Here is a 17810-nt window from a genome sequence, read left to right as displayed (position 1 = left end):
ATGGTGGATGGGTATCAAAGCAACGTGGTCGATCCAAGATCTTAGTTTGGCGAGAAAAAGTAGAAGAATCGACAAAAGACTAATTAATCTGATTAGATTAAATATTATGATCATTATAGAGTCCCTACTAGTGTGTTAAAATTTAATTTATGTTTGGCGGAGATAGATAGTCAACTTCACCATCCCACTTGTCGTGCCATTTCGTTCTCAAATATACCCCAAAATAAAATTAAAAGTGAAATCATTTTATACAAAGAAACTTTTCTAATTATTACATTGCAATTATCAGCAATCTCTGACCCAAAAAATATCATCAACACTGTGGATACAAATATGTAAGATGTGAAAACTCAAAACCCTTGAATATTTTTATCATATAGTATGATTTTTTTTTTAAAATTAACTTCTTCTTGTAATGATTTTTTAAAAAATAATTTAATATCATAAGATACGAATATGCGTATCCATTAATTAGTCTATTCTCGTGACTTTTCTTTATTGGGAGCAAAAAAATATGTGTTTGTGTGTAACGTGTGTTTGTATTTGTTAAAGAAAAGCTTCATATATGATATAAAACGCGGTCGTTTAAGTAACAAAAAAATCTATATACGAACGACGTCGTTTTTGGAAACCCTAACCCCCAATATCGTATTTTCCCTCCAGTTGCTGAACCTTTCCCGTTAAGGGCGAGTGAGAGAGGATGCGGTGCGAAAGGCGATGGCGATGCCTTCTTCTCAATTTCGTGTCTGATGGCGACAGCTAGCTTCGCGATCTCCAATAATTGAAACCCGCGTGAATTGCTTCTTGAAATTTTAGGGTTTTAGGGTTTTTTTTTTTGTTTCTCGGTGTTTTTCAGTCGGGGTAATTCGGGGGTGCGGGGATGAAGACGATTAAGCCTTTGCCCGAAGGTGTTCGTCACTCCATGCGTTCTGGAATTATCATGTTCGACATGTCGAGGGTCGTGGAAGAACTCGTTTTCAACAGTCTCGATGCTGGTGCGACCAAGGTTCGCAAAAAATCAAATCCCCCCTTTCTACTTCGATTTCTTCTTCTGGATTTCTTCTGATTGATCTCTCTATTTTTCAGGTTTCTATCTTCGTTGGTGTTGTTTCGTGCTCTGTGAAGGTTGTGGATGATGGTGAGTATAGCTTCACTATGATTACTTTTACCTAATGATTGATTGAGTCCTAATTTGGAAATTTTTACTGGTTTTATGGTTTTCAGGATCAGGCGTTTCCAGAGATGATTTGGTTTTGTTGGGAGAAATATATGGTAATTTTTGGCTATTTTTTATGTTTGATGCATTGATAAAGGCCACTTCGATTGAGAAACTTAGCTTAAGCAATATCTGCAGCTACTTCAAAGTTTCACGATTTGGAGACAGCTAATGAAGTTTTTGGATTCCGTGGAGAGGCGTTAGCTTCAATGTCAGATATCTCGTTACTGGAAATCAGGACAAAAGCTATTGGGAGGCCTAATGGTTATCGAAAGGTTATGAAGGTATATAAGAATGACTTTGATGCTACTCAATACTCCTACATGTAGTTCGTGTGGCGTTGGTTATGGTTTTAATTAAACTTTCCTAAAATGCTTTTCAGGGATCCAAGTGTCTACATCTAGGAATTGATGATGATAGAAAAGTCTCTGGCACGACTGGTAATGTGTCTTTTGACATTATTGCTTTATCTGTTATGCTTATTCCAATTGTGAAAGTGAAGCCTTTAGTACAACTTTCAGAAACTTTTGGCTTACATTGGCATGGTCATGATTAAAATCTGATCTTGACCTGGTTGATGCAGTAACGGTCCGAGATCTATTTTACAATCAGCCAGTGAGACGAAAATATATGCAATCCAGGTTAATTTCTTAGACACTTACCTGTTTAGAGTAAGACATCTGGGTTTTAATCTTACTTTCGCCTTGTCTGAAGTTTTCTGAAATGTGACCATGATTTTTGTTTTTGTTTTTTGCAATTGAAGCCCCAAGAAAGTTTTGGAATCTATCAAAAAGTGTGTGTTCCGGATTGCCCTTGTGCACTCGAATGTTTCCTTTAGTGTTCTTGATATTGAAAGGTGGGTTCCTACCTTCATTTTAAACATCCTTACGAAATTAGCCCTTCATAATTCATATTGGCGCAAAGCCGTAGATGTTCTGATTGTTTCCTCTTTACAGTGATGAAGAGCTTTTCCAAACTAATCCTTCTTCTCCAGCATTTTCACTATTGATGAGAGATGCAGGGACAGAGGCTTCAAACTCGCTTTGTAAAGTAAACGTTACAAATGGCATGCTGAATGTCTCTGGGTATGTATCTGGTCCTGGAGATAGTTTCAAGGTAAGTTACTTTCTCCACAAATGGGCACCAAATTATCACCATTGTTTGTCAGATTGTTAACTTTGAGCCTTAATTTCTGTGTATATTGTGTTATTTTCCTTGCAGGCCTTGCAGTATATATGTATCCATTTTTCTGCAGCTTATAATGTGTAGATTATGTATACATCAACTATCTTCTGCTATCTAGATTAGGTAGTTTTTCTATATCGTTGTATGGCCTTCACAGGAACAGATATCAATTCAAGATTCATAAGCAAAGGTCCCATACATAAGCTGCTGAACAACTTGGCTGCTAGTTTTGAGTGTACGGATGACTGGAAGCCTACAGATGGGTTACAAACAGGAAGACGTAATCGCCTTCAATCGAATCCTGGTTACATTTTGTGCATAACATGTCCACGTCATCTTTATGAATTCTCGTTTGAACCATCAAAGACGCACGTTGAGTTCAAGGTAAGTAATTTCTCTTGTGATTTAAATTTTGTCGTATATTTTAATTTTTTTAATGATTTCCAATATCTCTATCTGTGGCAGAATTGGGAACCTATACTTGCCTACATAGAAAGAATCATTCTAGCCAACTGGAAGAAAGATACAAGTGTTGGTACGCACACTTTTTTCAAGCTCTGATAATATCACTAATATTTCTTGGTGTTTCAATGTTTCCGTACGTTTTACCCTCAGAAGTTTGTGATGGGGGTGCTGATCTACTAGCAAAAGGTGATACACTAGACCTTAGACTTCAAGAAGGTACAGAAGTTTTCATACTATCACCTTCCTAAAACATCAGTGCTTCTTTATTAGAACGAGGAATTATCTATTGTTCGTCCCTTTTAAATATTCCCAGAAAGTCTCTATCAATGTCTTATTTTCTGGATGCAGATTGGCCTGAAGCTATGGAACCTACAAAAAAGAAGCTCAAGAGAAGCAATGACCAGGCACCTTGTAGTTTTCTGTTGTCCCCAGCTGCTGAAGTGAAAATAAATGGTGATTATATGTCTGAAGGAAAGGGTGAATGGTCTGTACAATGTGAATTTGACATGAATATTGAGAATCTCAAAGAGCAAGACACTGTGGCTAAATTTGACTGTCAGACTGATTCTCTTCCACAGTCATGTGACATAGACTTTCCACAAGTTACTGACCTCCTGGAAACAAGCTTCGTTGCTGGTGTTACATGCAGTAAACAGTCTCTAAAAAGATGTCAGAGTAGCACAACTCGCAATATCGACAAGGATCTTAGGAAAGATTCAGACGAATTATATTTTCAGTTTGGAGGATACAAAGATGAATTAAGTGTCAGCAATTTCACTGGAATGCATCTCTTGCGTGGTTGCTCCTCAAGAGGGAGCCTAACCCTTAAGGAGCCCATACGAACTCATGATGAAAGGTCTGGATCTGTCATGCCTCTGATACTTAATAACGACCGAAGTAATTCGCTGATTGGTGTCCTAGAGACCAGAGAGGGTGGTTCTCAAAGTGATATATTTTCTGATACTCTTGAATTTCATGGAATGACTAAGACCCTTGATTGTTCCCTAGGGAGTTCATGGCAGGATACTGATTGGTTTACTCCACAACGTACCTCATATAGTAGAAGTGTTGAAGAAGATTTTAACATTGCCCCCATCGACACTGCAGAATTTTGTTCTTACGAAGAGGAAAATTTCTGGAAAAAGTACCTTTCCTCTGTCAATGTGGGGAACTCTGGTGCTGAGAGTTTCTGTTTGAGTTCTGAGTTGTCTCCAATGTTCTCTACACCTCCTTCTGCGACCAAGTGGAAGTCAGATTATGAGAAAGGTTGTCAAATTCTTGAAGGGAGTTTCAGACTGGAAAGGATGCCTGACCCTGAATATATGTTCACTGCAGCTACTAACATGAGATTTGATCATGAGATCATACCGCAAATGGATTGTCGAGAAACCAACATAGATTCTTTCACAGATATTCCGAATTTTACTCAGTCAGATGAAAAAGTTTGCAAGTCATTGTGGGGGCATGCAGATAATGTGGGTATTGAACAATTTAGTATCAGAAAGGACAAGTTCAGTTATAGGGATTTTAGACAGAATAATGACGGTAAACAAAGGTCAAGAAGAAGCCGCTCTGCTCCTCCATTTCATCAGGATAAAAAGAAATTTATCAGCTTAAATTGTAGATCAGACACAAAATCAAAGAACTCTGATCCATCAGGTACATACTATTGGTCTTTGGTCAGATGTGGATATTATGTTTCTGCTCTGGTTTTAGTTTCCGGAATGTCGTACAAAAGATATTAATGAGGTATATCTTTCTGCAGAACCTGATGATTTGGAGTGTTTGACACAACCTTGTAATACGTCTTATATGCATCCGAAGCCGAGCATCGTTGATGATGTGTCGTATGATCACAAACAGGAAACAGAAAAAAGATTAATTTCTGCCTCAGACTTGAAAGCATCTGCTGATTGCAGGACTGTGCACTCAGAGACCCAAAAGGATGATGGAGACAAAGGTAAATATTAATCTTGAATTAGCAGTATGTCTCTTTCGTAGATGAATCCTCTGGAAGACACTGCTACATAATGGTCGAGAATATAAATTGTCAATCAAACATGCTCCTTAAAAAGTTTGGTATATGGGAGTATTTACTGTGTTATTATTTCGCAGACTTTTGCTCAAAGGAATATGTAGTTCCGGATAAATCTACAACAAAATGGCGCCATAACTGTTCGGTCTCTCAGGTTACACAAATTGATTGGGTTTGTTTTTACCGGACTGAGTGACTTTCTGTTCCATGAAAGACAATGCATAACCTTTTCCATTGTTGTGCAGGTTGCCAAGGAATCACATGAGCTTCACGATCAAGATAGGGTGCTTGATATATGTTCAGGACTTTTGCACCTACGATCCGATGAATCATTGGTTCCTGAATCTATAAACAGGCACTCTCTTCAAGATGCCAAGGTTCTACAACAGGTTGACAAAAAATATATCCCAATTATTGCTTGTGGAACAGTTGCCATCGTTGATCAGGTTCCTCCTTTATCTTAAATTCTTGATACTTTGTCTGAATATGGTGGAGGATTATGTTCAAACTAGGACAACATAAGCTGTGGAAACTATTGCTCTCAATAAATGTCTTGCTATCTTCGGGTGTCATTTTTTACAGCATGCTGCCGATGAAAGAATTCGTTTGGAAGAGCTGCATAAAAAGGTAAGAGCATCTTGGTACTTCAAGCTCATGGAACTACTTTTCTAATGTTTCCTAGTTTCGATAATATTGTGCTTCTGTCAACTGACAATTGCAATTACTAGGTCTTGGCTGGGAAAGCAAGGTCGGTCACCTACTTGAGTGCAGACCAAGAGTTGGTACGTTTGAACAGAATATTTGATAGCATAGTCATCAGAATTTTCTACTCTGCCTTGGTTTATTGATGATGCATCATTAATCTTTTATTTTGACATAAAAGGTACTGCCAGAAATGGGCTATCAGTTACTCCAGAGTTATTCAGAGCAGATACGAAACTGGGGTTGGATCTGCAACATCAATGTAGAAGGGTCAACGTCCTTTAAGAAGTAAATTTTCTCTTGCTGTCTCATATGCAGTTGTGTGTTTTAGATTGCACACCATTATTCTCTAGATGGTGATTATTGTTTTCCTTTTCTACAGGAACATGAGCATCATCCAACAGAAACCAACCCCAATCACACTTAATGCGGTTAGGCACATAGTCTAGCTCTTTCATTTCGCTTACTGCTTTGCCAGTTAAAAGCGATTCTATTCTCTGTGGGATTCTGTATGGGTTACTTGAATGATCACTATGATTACACCACTTGTAGGTCCCATGCATTCTGGGTGTAAATCTATCAGATGTTGATCTGTTGGAGTTTCTTCAGCAGGTATGCTCAGAATCGTGTATACGCACATAGCTTATCTTTTATTTTTCTTTCTTTAAGATTCTTACTCAACTTTTGCCAAACCAGCTTGCTGATACTGACGGATCATCAACAGTTCCTCCATCTGTTCTTCGAGTCCTCAACTCCAAAGCATGTAGAGGTACATTCCTGATCTCTCCATTATTTTTTTGTATGTTCAAGGATAATATGGTGACCACCATTCATTACTTGGTTTCTCCGCTAATTATGTGTGTGTGTGTTTTTTTTTTCTCTCAAAAAGGTGCAATTATGTTCGGAGATTCTCTGTTACCCTCAGAATGCTCTTTAATCATGGAAGGACTGAAGCAGACCTCGCTTTGTTTCCAGGTAAGTAAGAAAACATCAAATCTTACCAAATGGATTCATTTTAATCAAATTAACCCATTAAGTCTGTGTGCAGTGTGCTCATGGACGACCAACGACAGTTCCCTTAGTCAATCTGAAGGCATTGCACAAACAGATAGCAAAGCTCGGTTCCAGACAACTGTGGCACGGGTTCCAACGCAGAGAAGTGACGCTTGATCGTGCTAAGTCACGCTTAGACAAAGCTAAAAGCTAAAAGCTAAAAAAAAGTTGCAACGTTATCTCAGTCTTTAGTGCCATTGTCTCAGTAAATAACTACTTCCTCAGTTTGCTAATTCACTCGTATAAAGTTACTATTAACGTTTTTCGTTGGATGCATAGTCGTATAGGTTGATACTACACTAGACTAGAGAGTTTGCAAGCTGATATAACTCACTCATTGTATTCTTTCCATTATATTAATATACAAAAGAAAAGTTTATAACTGACAAACGATCCATGGTCTAAAAGTTCACCAGTCACGAGTTTTTTTTTTCTAAGTCGAATTCTCACATTACAGAACACATTGTGTGATCATCTTTCAAGCAAAACTGCCAGCAGCAGCCAAAAAACCTACAAATTCTGTGATCACAACTTTTAGTGCTGGTCTTGTCGTGGATCATGGCCAGTGGATGTATGCTTAACCAGATACAACATCTTCTTCAGCTATGGTTCTACTTTGGTCAGTGACGATAACAGCACACAACGCTTTCCAAATGGGGACCAACATCTTCAATGGGGGTCGCAGTTCCTGTACAAAGAGGAATCCAAACTCAGAATTGATGGCTAAACGTAATATTCTCAGATTGATTGTTTATCAAAGTTTTCAGCAAAATGTTATCTCTCACAATGTAATGAAACAAACTGGTGGCATTACCTTAAACACCAATGTAAGTTGTTCTTCGCCACGCAGAAATAAGGAGAGACTCCAGTAACATGTAACGGGGGTGACACATTCAACCAGCACAGGCTTCAAAATCTTGCCAATAGGGATAAACCTGGAGACAGTTTTTCCACTGCAAAGCAAAAACATGTGCAATAGATGACTGGTGTTTGTGTAGATAAGAATAGGTCATGAGTTACAACCATTAATATGGAGTAGTTTAAAGCGTTAATTCATCATGGAGTGCAAACAATATATAGGGTACCTTAAATATTGAGTATCAAGCTGGATCCCAAAGGTTGGCATGATTATAACAGATTCTGAACAAGTCAAAGAAAAGATAGCATTATTCAGAGACATGAAACTGGTGTCATTCGGTAAGCCTGTAAAGAGTGAACAATCATGAACCAGGATCTCACCTTTCTTGACAAACTTCCGACTTTGTAGCATAACTAAGAAACCACTTAAGAGGCAGAACCAAGAAAGACTTCTAACTGGATTGTCCTGTTTTATTTGAATTTTTTCTTTCAGATACTTGCGTGAAGAAACAACAGATGGAACATGAATAAAACAACCTTGTGAAGTAACACAAATTAAGCATTGTGCTTTACGCAAAACTTTTCATCTATTAACATATTGCTCAACAAGAATGAAAATATCTAACTATAGTCCATAAATTAACATCCCCTAAAAGTATCATTACCTTTCCAAGCATAAAATACATAGAACTCGCCAAAAGCACAAGGAAGAAACCAATCCCCCTACGACTAGCATAACCAGTTGATCTGCTTCCCTTGATGATCACATGGTGAATGTCAATGGCTTCTTTAGTTGGCTTACTTCCACTTTCGTGTACGTAAATGTACCTCTTACTCGAAAGAGACAATCTCACCATTCGAGCTTCTAAAAAACCCAAGCAACAATTTTCAGAATTTCGAGTCTTAGTCAAATCGCACAGCAACAAAAATATCTCTGCGGCTTTTCGTCGAACAACATGCGTGCACTACAGCCCCCCGTTGAATCACCACAAAATTCTCGCCAACTATATCCCCACACAATTTCCTCGCAACCCAAATCAAAAAAAAATCTCCGACCAACGGAATCCGCAAATTTTTCAAATGGATCAAATCAGAAACCCAGATTTTCTTACCGGTGAAGAGTAAGAAGAAGATATATATACTGTGGTCGTGGAGACAACAAAAGGACAAAAGAAAGTGAAAAAATATTCAGACTGTATGTCGTTTTCATTAAAAGTCTCCTAAAACTCTAAACGTTCTGTCGTTTTAATATAATTCACATTAACAGCTTGCCGTTTGTTATTAATCTCGACACTATATAAAACCTAATTTAGGTTGTTTAAGGAAAGGTCAAATCTTAATTACACACATTGGTCTTGTTCTCTCTCTCTCTCTCCCAGTTCTTGTCGATTCGCCGTCGATCGGAATCTACCTTCAGGTTCACGCGGGGATTTAAAAAACCCTAATTTAAAGTTTGAAGCTTTCGGATTGAATCATGCGATGCAAGAGATGCAATGGAAGCAACCTTGAACGCGAAGAAGGCACAGGGAATTCGTATTGCGGTGGATGTGGGACATTACATGAGTACGATAATTATGAGGCTCAACTTGGTGGTATTAACGGACCTCAAGGTACATATATACGAGTAGGCACCATTGGTGTAGGCTCTGTTCTTGCTTATAAGGATAAGAAGATCTATGAAGCCAACAAATTGATTGAGGTAATCACAGAGAGATTGAATCTTGGGAACAATGCTGAAACGGTTAAGAGTATGATTAGTAAAATCACTGATGGTGAATTTGGACAAGGTGAGTGGTTTCCGATTTTGATTGGGGCGTGTTGTTACGCTGTGTTGAGGAAAGAAGGGAAAGGTGTTTTGCCTATGGAGGAGATTGCTAATGAAGTTGGTTGTGAGTTGCATCAGTTAGGGAGTGTGATTAAGCGTGTTGTGGATCATTTGGAGTTGGAGTTGCGTGAGTTTGATCTTGTGGGTTTGTTTATGAACACGGTGAATAACTCATCGAGGTTGAGTGATGTTGATAGGGAGAAGAAGGAGAGGATAACAAAGCAAGGAGCTTTTCTGATGAATTGTGCACTCAAGTGGTTTTTGTCTACTGGGAGGAAACCAATGCCTTTAGTTGTGGCTGTTTTGAGCCTTGTTGTTCAGGTTAATGGTGTTAAGGTAAAGATTGATGATTTTGCTAAAGATGCTCGGGTTTCGTTGTGTACCTGTAAATTGCGGTATAGAGAGTTATTGGTGAGGCTTGTGAAGGTTGCTGAAGAAATGTGTTTGCCTTGGGCGAAAGATGTTACTGTGAAGAATGTTGTGAAACATTCAGGGACTTTGATTGGTTTATTGGAAGCCAAGTCCATGAGAAAGAGAAAACTAGGGACAGGGGATGAGTTAGTTAGAACTGATGGGTTTTGTTTAGAAGATATAGTTAAGGACTGCCTAAGCAAAAAACCTATGTACGGTGATGATGATGCTGATGATGATGGTCACCAACATGCTATGTCTCGGTATTTTGATGTAGGAGGTGAACATCAGCTAAGTTTATGTAATAACAATGATGATATATCAGTGAAACAGTTGCCTACTATGTCTCGGTGTTCTAGTGCAGGAGATGAAAGTCAGCTAAGTTTATGTAACAGTGATGATAATATGTCGGTGAAAAAGTTGTCTACGATGTATAAGGAATATGTGGATGGAGCTTGGGGTGGGATTCTTGGGAAAATAAGTCAGGGAAACAATAATAGTATGTTGCAAAAGAAATCGTTTTTTCAGATGGTTTCGTGTGAAGATTGGTGGAAAGGGAAATCGAAACTGAGTCAAAGGCTTCTGCTCAAGGAAGTGTTGGAGAAAGATGTTGGGCTTGATGCTTTCCCTCCTTCTTACATAAAAGGTTGTGTTGCAGTCGAAAGACGAAAAGAAAAGATTGAGGCGGCTAAGTTACGGATTCATGCGATACAGCATCCTTCTGATATAGTTAGTGAAGGTGCATTGTCTTTGGAGCTTGAACATAGCAAGAAGAAAAGGAAGAGAGGAAATGAAATTGATTGGGAGGATTTGATTATCCAGACTCTAGTCTTACACAATGTGAATGAGGAAGAAATCGAGAAGGGTCACTACAGAACTTTGCTAGAATTGCACGTTTTCAACTCTTGAGAGGTTTGAATAGAATTTGTAAGCACTGAATCAGTTTTTCAATTTTTTAAAGTATAACTAAAGGATATTTGGAATGTTTCTGAATGCAGAAATTATCAAAGCAAGCATCACAAGACGTTTCCACATTCCATGTAAATGTTTCTCTGAAGATGATTAATAAACTACTTGTTTCTTAATAAGCCCTGAGACACCCATTATAAAAAACAAAAGTCTAAAACTGCTTATGACTGACTACGAAATCCATATCATTGATCTCTCTGATAATTAGAAGTTTCCTCAGCTTGTATGAATCAGCCTGACATGCCATAGTCTTCAACATGATCATAAAGATTGTAGCTTTCAGACAGTCCCATCTTTCCCACAAGATGCTCATCCCCTGCAAACACACAAATCACAAGAAATCATCTGATTTTGGTAACATAAGTTTCTTGACCATTTCTATAAAGCCAATATCTGTTTGTTACTTACTTGGATTTGATAGAACTCCTAACAAGTGAAGGTCTGAGCTCATCTCAGGGCTCTGAAAGCAAAGATCTTCAGGCCTAGGAGCTGTTGTTGTTGCTGTCCCTAAGCCATTATTGTTGTTATTGCCATCAGGAAGACCAAGAAGACTCTCAGGTCTTCTCTTCTCATTCAGTGCCTCAACTTCAGTCTCTACCTCAGACTCATTATTGTTGTTACCAGAAGAACCACCACCACCACCATGCTGCTTCCTCTTGGAACGAGCACGTCGGTTCTGAAACCAGTTGTAGACATTTTGCTCAGCAATCTGGCCGTGTTGGCTCAGCTCTTCGGTTATGTCTTTGATCTTCTGCTTGCTCGGTGTACCCGTGCCTTGATCGAATATACGCTCAAGAATCTGAAGCTGAACGGGCGTAGGAGTCCACCTCTGTCTAGCAGTCATCTTGTGACCTATAGATGACATCATTGGGTCTGCATATAAACCTCCCAATCTCCCTCCTGTTAACAACAACCAACAGACAAAATGAAGCAGAGTTGTTGAAATTAAACTAAATAAAAATTGAAACTTTATATCTCAGAAGCAAAACCATCAAGCAGAAACATGTTTTTTTTGGAGGGAAGTTCTAAAATCGATTCTTGAATTCCCCAAGAACCATAATTTTCCTTACTCATAACTCAAAATTCCACAAAAGGTATGGTTTTTGAATCAGATTTAACCCAAGAAATGGTAAAAAGGCAGAGAATTTTCAATTACATAGTCACCAAAGTGAAGAAGAGTCACTTAAATCAACAAAACCACACAAAAGTTTTTTAAAAAATTTACAAAACGAACCCTTTTTTGTTAAGTGAACAGAGAGAAGAAACTTAAATGGAAGAAGAAGAGGAAGAAGAAGAGAGACCTGCAAGATCTTGTTGAGCAGTGAGGGTTTTGTGCATCTCAACAAGACGCTCACAAATAGTGCCGTAAATAGCAATCTGTTTCCTGAGAGTCTCATACTGCTCATCGGTCATCACCTTCACGTACATTCCTCCTCCACCGGCGACGGAGCCACCGCCATTCACATCGATCCCTTGAAGATTAGAAGAGTGATGATTATTGGGTTGTGGCTGATGATCCCATTCCATCATCTCTTTTGTCAGAATTTTGCTCAGAAGATTTCTCTTTATCTTTTTTTTTTTTGGGTTCTTTTCTCTCTTTTTCTCTGTGTGAATGAAGAAACAGAGCAAAGTCAGTGCTTTTTCGGGAGTAGAAGGAAAGGTAAAGGCAGAAAAGGACAAAAAAAGCTTAATTAATATTATTTTTTTGTTCTCATTTTAAAATCATACTATACTATAGTTTTACTATAGTATTATTACAAAGAATTATAATAACAAACGGTAATGATTCAATATTTGGCAATCATAGGGTGATTTTAAGGAAACTATTTAACCAACGGTTATTTAGTTTCTATTTTCTAATTTTGACCGTTTAAAAAATTAAACGTTTATTGCAATAAGTAATTAAATAGGTTAAACGGTAACTTCCATAACTGGATATTTAAGCTATCTTATTTGATTTTTCTGGTTGGAGGTAGCCGTTGCCTTTGGGATGCAAGAATTGATGATATAAATATATTCACAGCTATGCAATATAAATGAGGTACAAATTGTTTTATAGTCTTTATAGTGGTTGGTTTAATTCGTAATTTTCAAGAAACTGTAAGTATGATTTTTATAGTTTAAATTTCTGAATGTTTGTTTTTTATAATTAAATTAAACTTAGAATATAGATGTAGTAATGAATACTACTATACATTAATTTGGTTTTTCACGTTCCAAAACTGTTAATTTGGATTATGAAATGACAATACTAATACAATACCTTTGTAAAGATAGATTATGTTTTTTATTATCAGGTGAAATATTTATTCAATCGAAAATTTGCCCTAATCCCAATATACATATGTCTGTGACTTATAAATTTATGGTTTTCTAATTGGTTTATGAAAAGCTTGCCTTTCAGTTTTTTGCTTTTCAAGTTCCAATTCGTGTTATTATTTTTTTGGTCAACAGTCAAATTGGTATTACAACTTTTTAAATATGCGATAAAGAGCACTTGTGCCAAGATAAAATAACACTTTTAATCTCCTCTTTTCCCTGACCGAATTAACTGACATTCCGTTGATTGATAAATTGAGGTTGCGATCTAACTTTCTGACACATTCCACATTATATTTTTTCCCAATCCCATTATTCTATAGAGATTATAGTTTCACCGTCTTTTGCAATCCCTATCATCTTATAAATCACAATTAAGGAAAAAATAAAAATGAAAAAACCATGATAGAAATAAAAATAAAAATTTGATGGGCCAATCAGGACTTATAAGTTAAGTAGCGGCGACCAGCAAAAAAAAAAAAAAAAAAGTTAGGGAGCCATAGTTCCCACGTGTCGTTTGAACAGTATAATTTTTAGGTGCGTCGGTGTCCGCCGCCCATGTTCCACGGGCACTTAGATTTTAATATGCTCTAATCTGACTCATTAATTGCAAACCATTTAACCGAAAAAAAAAAACCTATGAAATTGATACCTATTGAATAAACCAGGCGAAACATTGAAATGTGACCATGGTCGACCAAAACATGAAAATAAAGAATATATAATACGTGGTCATGACTCATGCCGTATTGTTGTCTGAGGCGTAGTGATTGTCGGGACGTGTGATTAACTCTTAAACTTACATACTGTAACCTTTTCACGTTACGAACAAATTATTAACCTTTGTCAACCAAAAGATGGAAACTACTTGTTTGATACTGTTATATACCAATGTACCAATGCCTTGCGTAAAAATACGATGAACCAACTTTGGAAGATTGATAGTTGTTTGATCATAAATCGTTTTTCCCCCTATCATTATGATTTATATATATAGCCAGAAAACTTTATAGTAAAAATCCCTATTATATTCTGAATTCTACTGCTATCGTTTACTAATATACAGGTTTAGTAGTGGTTTAAATAAATGACGACACTGACAGCAATAGACCAGTACAACCTCGTTTATCTTGTTATCATGTTTTACGTTGGACCATTTGTTTATCTAATTATTATGATCATCGTTTTTTCCGGACAGTATACTTTTGTTTACTTAGGATTTTAATTGTCAACATAATGGAAGAAAATAATGCGGTTTGCATGTGCGACCCTAAGTCAAGTAACGAGACCAAACAGTGTTATAAATGCCCAAAAGTCCATATTCAAACAAATCTAGATATATTTCATTTTTTGTCATTAAATGAATGTAACAAGATCAATCAATCTTCGCTAAACTAAACGTTTTTATTTTCAGAAAACAAAACTCTTGAACTATATAATAAGTACAGAAAAATGAAAAATTATTTTGATAAGATACGTCTTTATATGTAAGCTTTTAAATTAAATTAATAAATGTGATACTGACTCACAATGTATAATTAAGAAAGTTCACATCCATCTAGGAGTAGAAGATTCAAGCAGCCGGAAAATATAGAGACCACACAAATGGAGATATCCGATCCAGAACAATACTATTTACATAAAGTTTATGAATCGACCAAATGATAGGGTCGGGAATTTTTAAAATATAATAGAAGAAAAAAAGTTTCATATAAATTTGTCCATATATAGAGATGTCTATATATTCTTTAATTACATGGCTGACTTAGTGATGATGAGGCCAGATTAGATTATATATAAACCCATTGGATTCTCTTTGGCCAAGCTTCTTTGGATTCTTCCTTTAGATTGGAGAGTTTGGTGTACCTATAGCTTCTCTCTAGAAATCTATTTCTACCTATATTTTATGCTTACTTATCTATCATGATGTCTTTTGTATTTATTCTACACTCCGATTCTTGGTAATGTATGCGGATGCTCTTAGTTCCGGAACAAAACAAAACCTTAATGATATCGCTTTTACTGAAGATACAAAATTTTTTACAAACCCTTACAAAAAAAGTTAAGCCTTATGAAAAGTAATTAATAAATGGAATATATATATGCGCCAGTAATATTTTCTATTACAGCTGAACATTTCACAGATTGTTTAGGTTAAGCCATATCCTATTTCTTACCTTTCTCTTTTACCATGTACATATGGCTACTCATTATAACACGGAGATAGTGAATAAAATAAGGGACTTCAGTAGGATTATGAATATGTTTGAACAAAAAAACCTTGAACTCAAAGTGAAGACATCTTCCTCTTTTAATTTTTTTTTTTTGTTATGTCAGTTGTCAACGTGGACGTGACCTTCCTTCCTCGTTAATTATTGCAATTACTTGTCATAGGACCGTTGGTGATTACTTAGCATGTATAGTTTATTGGGTACTTAAAATAATTCATTCAAGCCCATATATCTATCTCCTCACAGGCCCAGCCCATCTGTTTAACGGTAGGATCAATTGTTGTAGAGAGGATTAGGGATGTGTTTTTACTTTTTTATAGGTAAAACATGCAGAGCGACGATATTTTGCAATTTCTTCTGCCTTTTAAGTTTTAACAATTACCCTAAGACAGTATTAAGAATTTTATCTTTCGAGTTTTTTTTTTTAATTATTATTTCACGATCTGTCACGATCTTTTACCCTTCGGAATCATTGGTTTAACTAGATAAATATATAATACTTTTTGTTCTGTTTCTTAGTCACTAGACGTTACAATCTATTGTTTATAATCAAAATATATCGGACTTCACACACTAAAAACAGTTCTTTGATGAAGTTTTCACGTTTTTGGTGTCTTGATTCTTTTTAATGTCATTACAGAAACCGTTTCTCTAGTATTTTATCAAAATCATGCCAGTATCTTAGTCATGATCATCATGTGATTCATGTCCCATGGGACAACAATCTTCTAGCTATATTATGCAACTCCGGTAGAAGAAAATAAAATAAAAATCTCCACAAAGTTAAAGAGAGCGTATCCGATGAAATTAATTATGAAATTATTCAGGGTGAGTTCAACTTTTTTTAATTTTTTTTTTTTTTTTTTTTTTGTTGCTTTGGCAACCCATTCCCACTCTATTACGCTAAGAATCGCAATAGAATATGATAAATCAAAGACAACAATAATATATACTAGAATTTTATTTTAATCAAAGACAATAAAAAGTTTTTTTTCATAAAAAAGTTATATTTTAATTTATGATTTTAATATTTTATACTCCATATATCCAAAAAGTCGGTGGTCAGAGATGTCGAAGAAAAAGGCAGCGCGATCTCTGACCGTCCATCTACATAACATCGGACGTCTCTCGTAACAAAAAAGGTCAGATCAAACAACTTCAGCTAGAGGGGACCCATATTAGAGATTATACCTGCCACGTGTACGTTTTGACATGTCTCTTAAGAGGACCCCACCTTTCTTTGTAGCTCTACTATGATTTAATTAATGTTACAAATAAATAAGTATATTGATTTGAATGGTAAAACAAAAAAAAGGGAATTTTTTTTATTAAAAGAGGGGTTATTGATTTGGGTTTGAATAGAATTTAAATTTTTTTAGAATCTGATGTTATTAATGTTATTAGATGAAGATTAAGTAAAGATGTTACAAAAAAATACTAAAATAATTAAAAACAGAAAACAACAATAAAATAAAATGGTACAACTAAAACTATGAATAATATTTTTGATAACACTTTTAATATGGGTTTTATGATTGGTAAGTCTTAAAATATTGTGTAAAAACCATATGCCATGAAAGATCTAAGGAAATCAAAAGTAAAAAAACCAGACAATACTGAATTAGTTTTGGACATAAAGATAACTTTTTATACAATTTTATCAGATGGTGATATTCATTTTTCTTTGATCATATATATTTGGGCTATAGTATATTGATCTTTCACTCTACTCTAAGAGGTACACACACACATAAAAGCTAGACGTCTTGTGTTGGTTGGATGAGTTAATAAGGACAATTATCCCAAACGTACTGTATGTCTCTATAGGCATGGATTAAAGTTGATGTCATGATGTGGTAGTAATTACATTTTCCGACTAGAGAGAACAACAATTATAAATCGTTTTAGCAAGTTTTGTTATTATAACTTATATAATTATTTTGTCACGAATACTATGCCATCTATTAATTATATTAAGCTTGAAAAAATTCACAGTTGAGCGATATAATGTGTATTTTGTTTGAAATAATTAGTTTTTTTTTTTCTTTTCTTTTCTTTTGTTGTAGTTATGTTTGGTTGGTCGAATTTGCTAGAAATAGTTAGAAATTACAACCCAGAGATACTTAGGAATATTTGGACTTCAAAATGTATGATATGTTGCCATATATGTGTATGATTAAATATATATTTTTTTTTTTTTTGCGTGGGTCGCCCCGTTTATAAAAGAAAACCGCAAATCAATGGAACCGTTACTTCTCTCATCAACACTCTCATCAGTTCTTTGTTTTTCTCTCTCTCTCTCTCGAGGAATTTGAAACAGCGGTTGTTTGTTTCGAGTTTGATCTTTTGTCTATTATTACGATTAACCCATTATTACGATTCTTCACTTGGCCGTTCGATAAAAGATGTTCGTGAAGAAGTTGGTCGAAATAGCAGCGAAGAAGGTACAATTACAAATCCCCTTCTTTCTAATCCTCCTCTTTGAACTGTTCATCTTCTTCGTGCGATTGGGTTTCTGAGAGAGGTTCAAAAAACTGTGAG

General features: G+C 36.0%; 5 protein-coding genes across 7 annotated transcripts in view; 3 read left to right on the top strand and 2 right to left on the bottom strand.

The window, feature by feature from the left end:
* LOC104729653 (DNA mismatch repair protein MLH3-like) lies at positions 648-7046 on the top strand. 3 transcript variants are annotated; one of them, XM_010448612.1, is made up of 24 exons: positions 648-1006; positions 1087-1138; positions 1225-1272; positions 1355-1500; positions 1599-1656; positions 1800-1857; positions 1980-2072; positions 2173-2332; positions 2438-2453; positions 2565-2785; positions 2867-2936; positions 3020-3082; positions 3215-4525; positions 4632-4826; positions 4982-5055; positions 5147-5347; positions 5484-5528; positions 5630-5683; positions 5785-5891; positions 5986-6034; positions 6156-6215; positions 6300-6372; positions 6493-6578; positions 6652-7046. In XM_010448612.1, exons 1-24 carry the CDS (start codon positions 881-883, stop codon positions 6808-6810), a joined length of 3525 nt encoding a protein of 1174 aa, XP_010446914.1. In that variant the 5' UTR covers positions 648-880; the 3' UTR covers positions 6811-7046. The 3 variants fall into 3 exon arrangements, 2 of the variants coding, with proteins under 2 accessions (XP_010446914.1, XP_010446913.1); XM_010448611.1 differs by having other exon boundaries at positions 3017-3082; XR_002034748.1 differs by lacking the exons at positions 5785-5891; positions 5986-6034; positions 6156-6215; ... (1 more) ...; positions 6493-6578; positions 6652-7046 and having other exon boundaries at positions 3017-3082; positions 5147-5290; positions 5414-5528.
* Positions 7098-8640, bottom strand: LOC104729652. The gene is made up of 5 exons (XM_010448610.2): positions 8180-8640; positions 7896-7980; positions 7742-7796; positions 7471-7609; positions 7098-7344 (listed from the first exon to the last, which is right to left on the bottom strand). Exons 1-5 carry the CDS (start codon positions 8369-8371, stop codon positions 7234-7236), a joined length of 582 nt encoding a protein of 193 aa, XP_010446912.1. The 5' UTR covers positions 8372-8640; the 3' UTR covers positions 7098-7233.
* LOC104729649 (plant-specific TFIIB-related protein PTF2) lies at positions 8856-10841 on the top strand. The gene is made up of 2 exons (XM_010448608.2): positions 8856-10662; positions 10749-10841. The coding sequence occupies exon 1, from the start codon at positions 8989-8991 to the stop codon at positions 10657-10659; it is 1671 nt and encodes a 556-aa protein (XP_010446910.1). The 5' UTR covers positions 8856-8988; the 3' UTR covers positions 10660-10662; positions 10749-10841.
* On the bottom strand, positions 10752-12356 carry LOC104729650 (WUSCHEL-related homeobox 13). The gene is made up of 3 exons (XM_010448609.2): positions 12021-12356; positions 11128-11619; positions 10752-11035 (listed from the first exon to the last, which is right to left on the bottom strand). Exons 1-3 carry the CDS (start codon positions 12247-12249, stop codon positions 10950-10952), a joined length of 807 nt encoding a protein of 268 aa, XP_010446911.1. The 5' UTR covers positions 12250-12356; the 3' UTR covers positions 10752-10949.
* The window catches only part of LOC104729648, a 6426-nt gene continuing 5788 nt past the window's right edge, over positions 17173-17810 (top strand). Inside the window, exon 1 of the mRNA XM_010448607.2 lies at positions 17173-17713. Coding sequence (XP_010446909.1) covers positions 17675-17713 — 39 coding nt within the window. The 5' untranslated portion in view covers positions 17173-17674. The remainder of the gene's footprint in view (positions 17714-17810) is intronic.

Source organism: Camelina sativa, chromosome 12 (assembly GCF_000633955.1).
Source record: "Camelina sativa cultivar DH55 chromosome 12, Cs, whole genome shotgun sequence".
In the NCBI taxonomy this organism is placed as follows: domain Eukaryota; kingdom Viridiplantae; phylum Streptophyta; class Magnoliopsida; order Brassicales; family Brassicaceae; genus Camelina; species Camelina sativa.
The sequence above is the reverse complement of the archived record's forward strand: the minus strand, read 5'-3'. Positions and strand labels throughout refer to the sequence as shown.

Coding starts and splice junctions, on each gene's coding strand:
- LOC104729653 (XM_010448611.1), top strand. CDS start 881: ATGAAGACGATTAAGCCTTTGCCCGAAGGTGTTCGTCACTCCATGCGT. Junction 3,083..3,214: donor AGACCTTAGACTTCAAGAAG/GTACAGAAGTTT, acceptor TTCTGGATGCAG/ATTGGCCTGAAGCTATGGAA. Junction 6,035..6,155: donor CCCCAATCACACTTAATGCG/GTTAGGCACATA, acceptor CACCACTTGTAG/GTCCCATGCATTCTGGGTGT.
- LOC104729652 (XM_010448610.2), bottom strand. CDS start 8,371: ATGGTGAGATTGTCTCTTTCGAGTAAGAGGTACATTTACGTACACGAA. Junction 7,981..8,179: donor TGTATTTTATGCTTGGAAAG/GTAATGATACTT, acceptor CAAATAAAACAG/GACAATCCAGTTAGAAGTCT. Junction 7,797..7,895: donor TCGGAAGTTTGTCAAGAAAG/GTGAGATCCTGG, acceptor TGACTTGTTCAG/AATCTGTTATAATCATGCCA.
- LOC104729649 (XM_010448608.2), top strand. CDS start 8,989: ATGCGATGCAAGAGATGCAATGGAAGCAACCTTGAACGCGAAGAAGGC.
- LOC104729650 (XM_010448609.2), bottom strand. CDS start 12,249: ATGATGGAATGGGATCATCAGCCACAACCCAATAATCATCACTCTTCT. Junction 11,620..12,020: donor TGCTCAACAAGATCTTGCAG/GTCTCTCTTCTT, acceptor TGTTGTTAACAG/GAGGGAGATTGGGAGGTTTA. Junction 11,036..11,127: donor AGGAGTTCTATCAAATCCAA/GTAAGTAACAAA, acceptor GTGTGTTTGCAG/GGGATGAGCATCTTGTGGGA.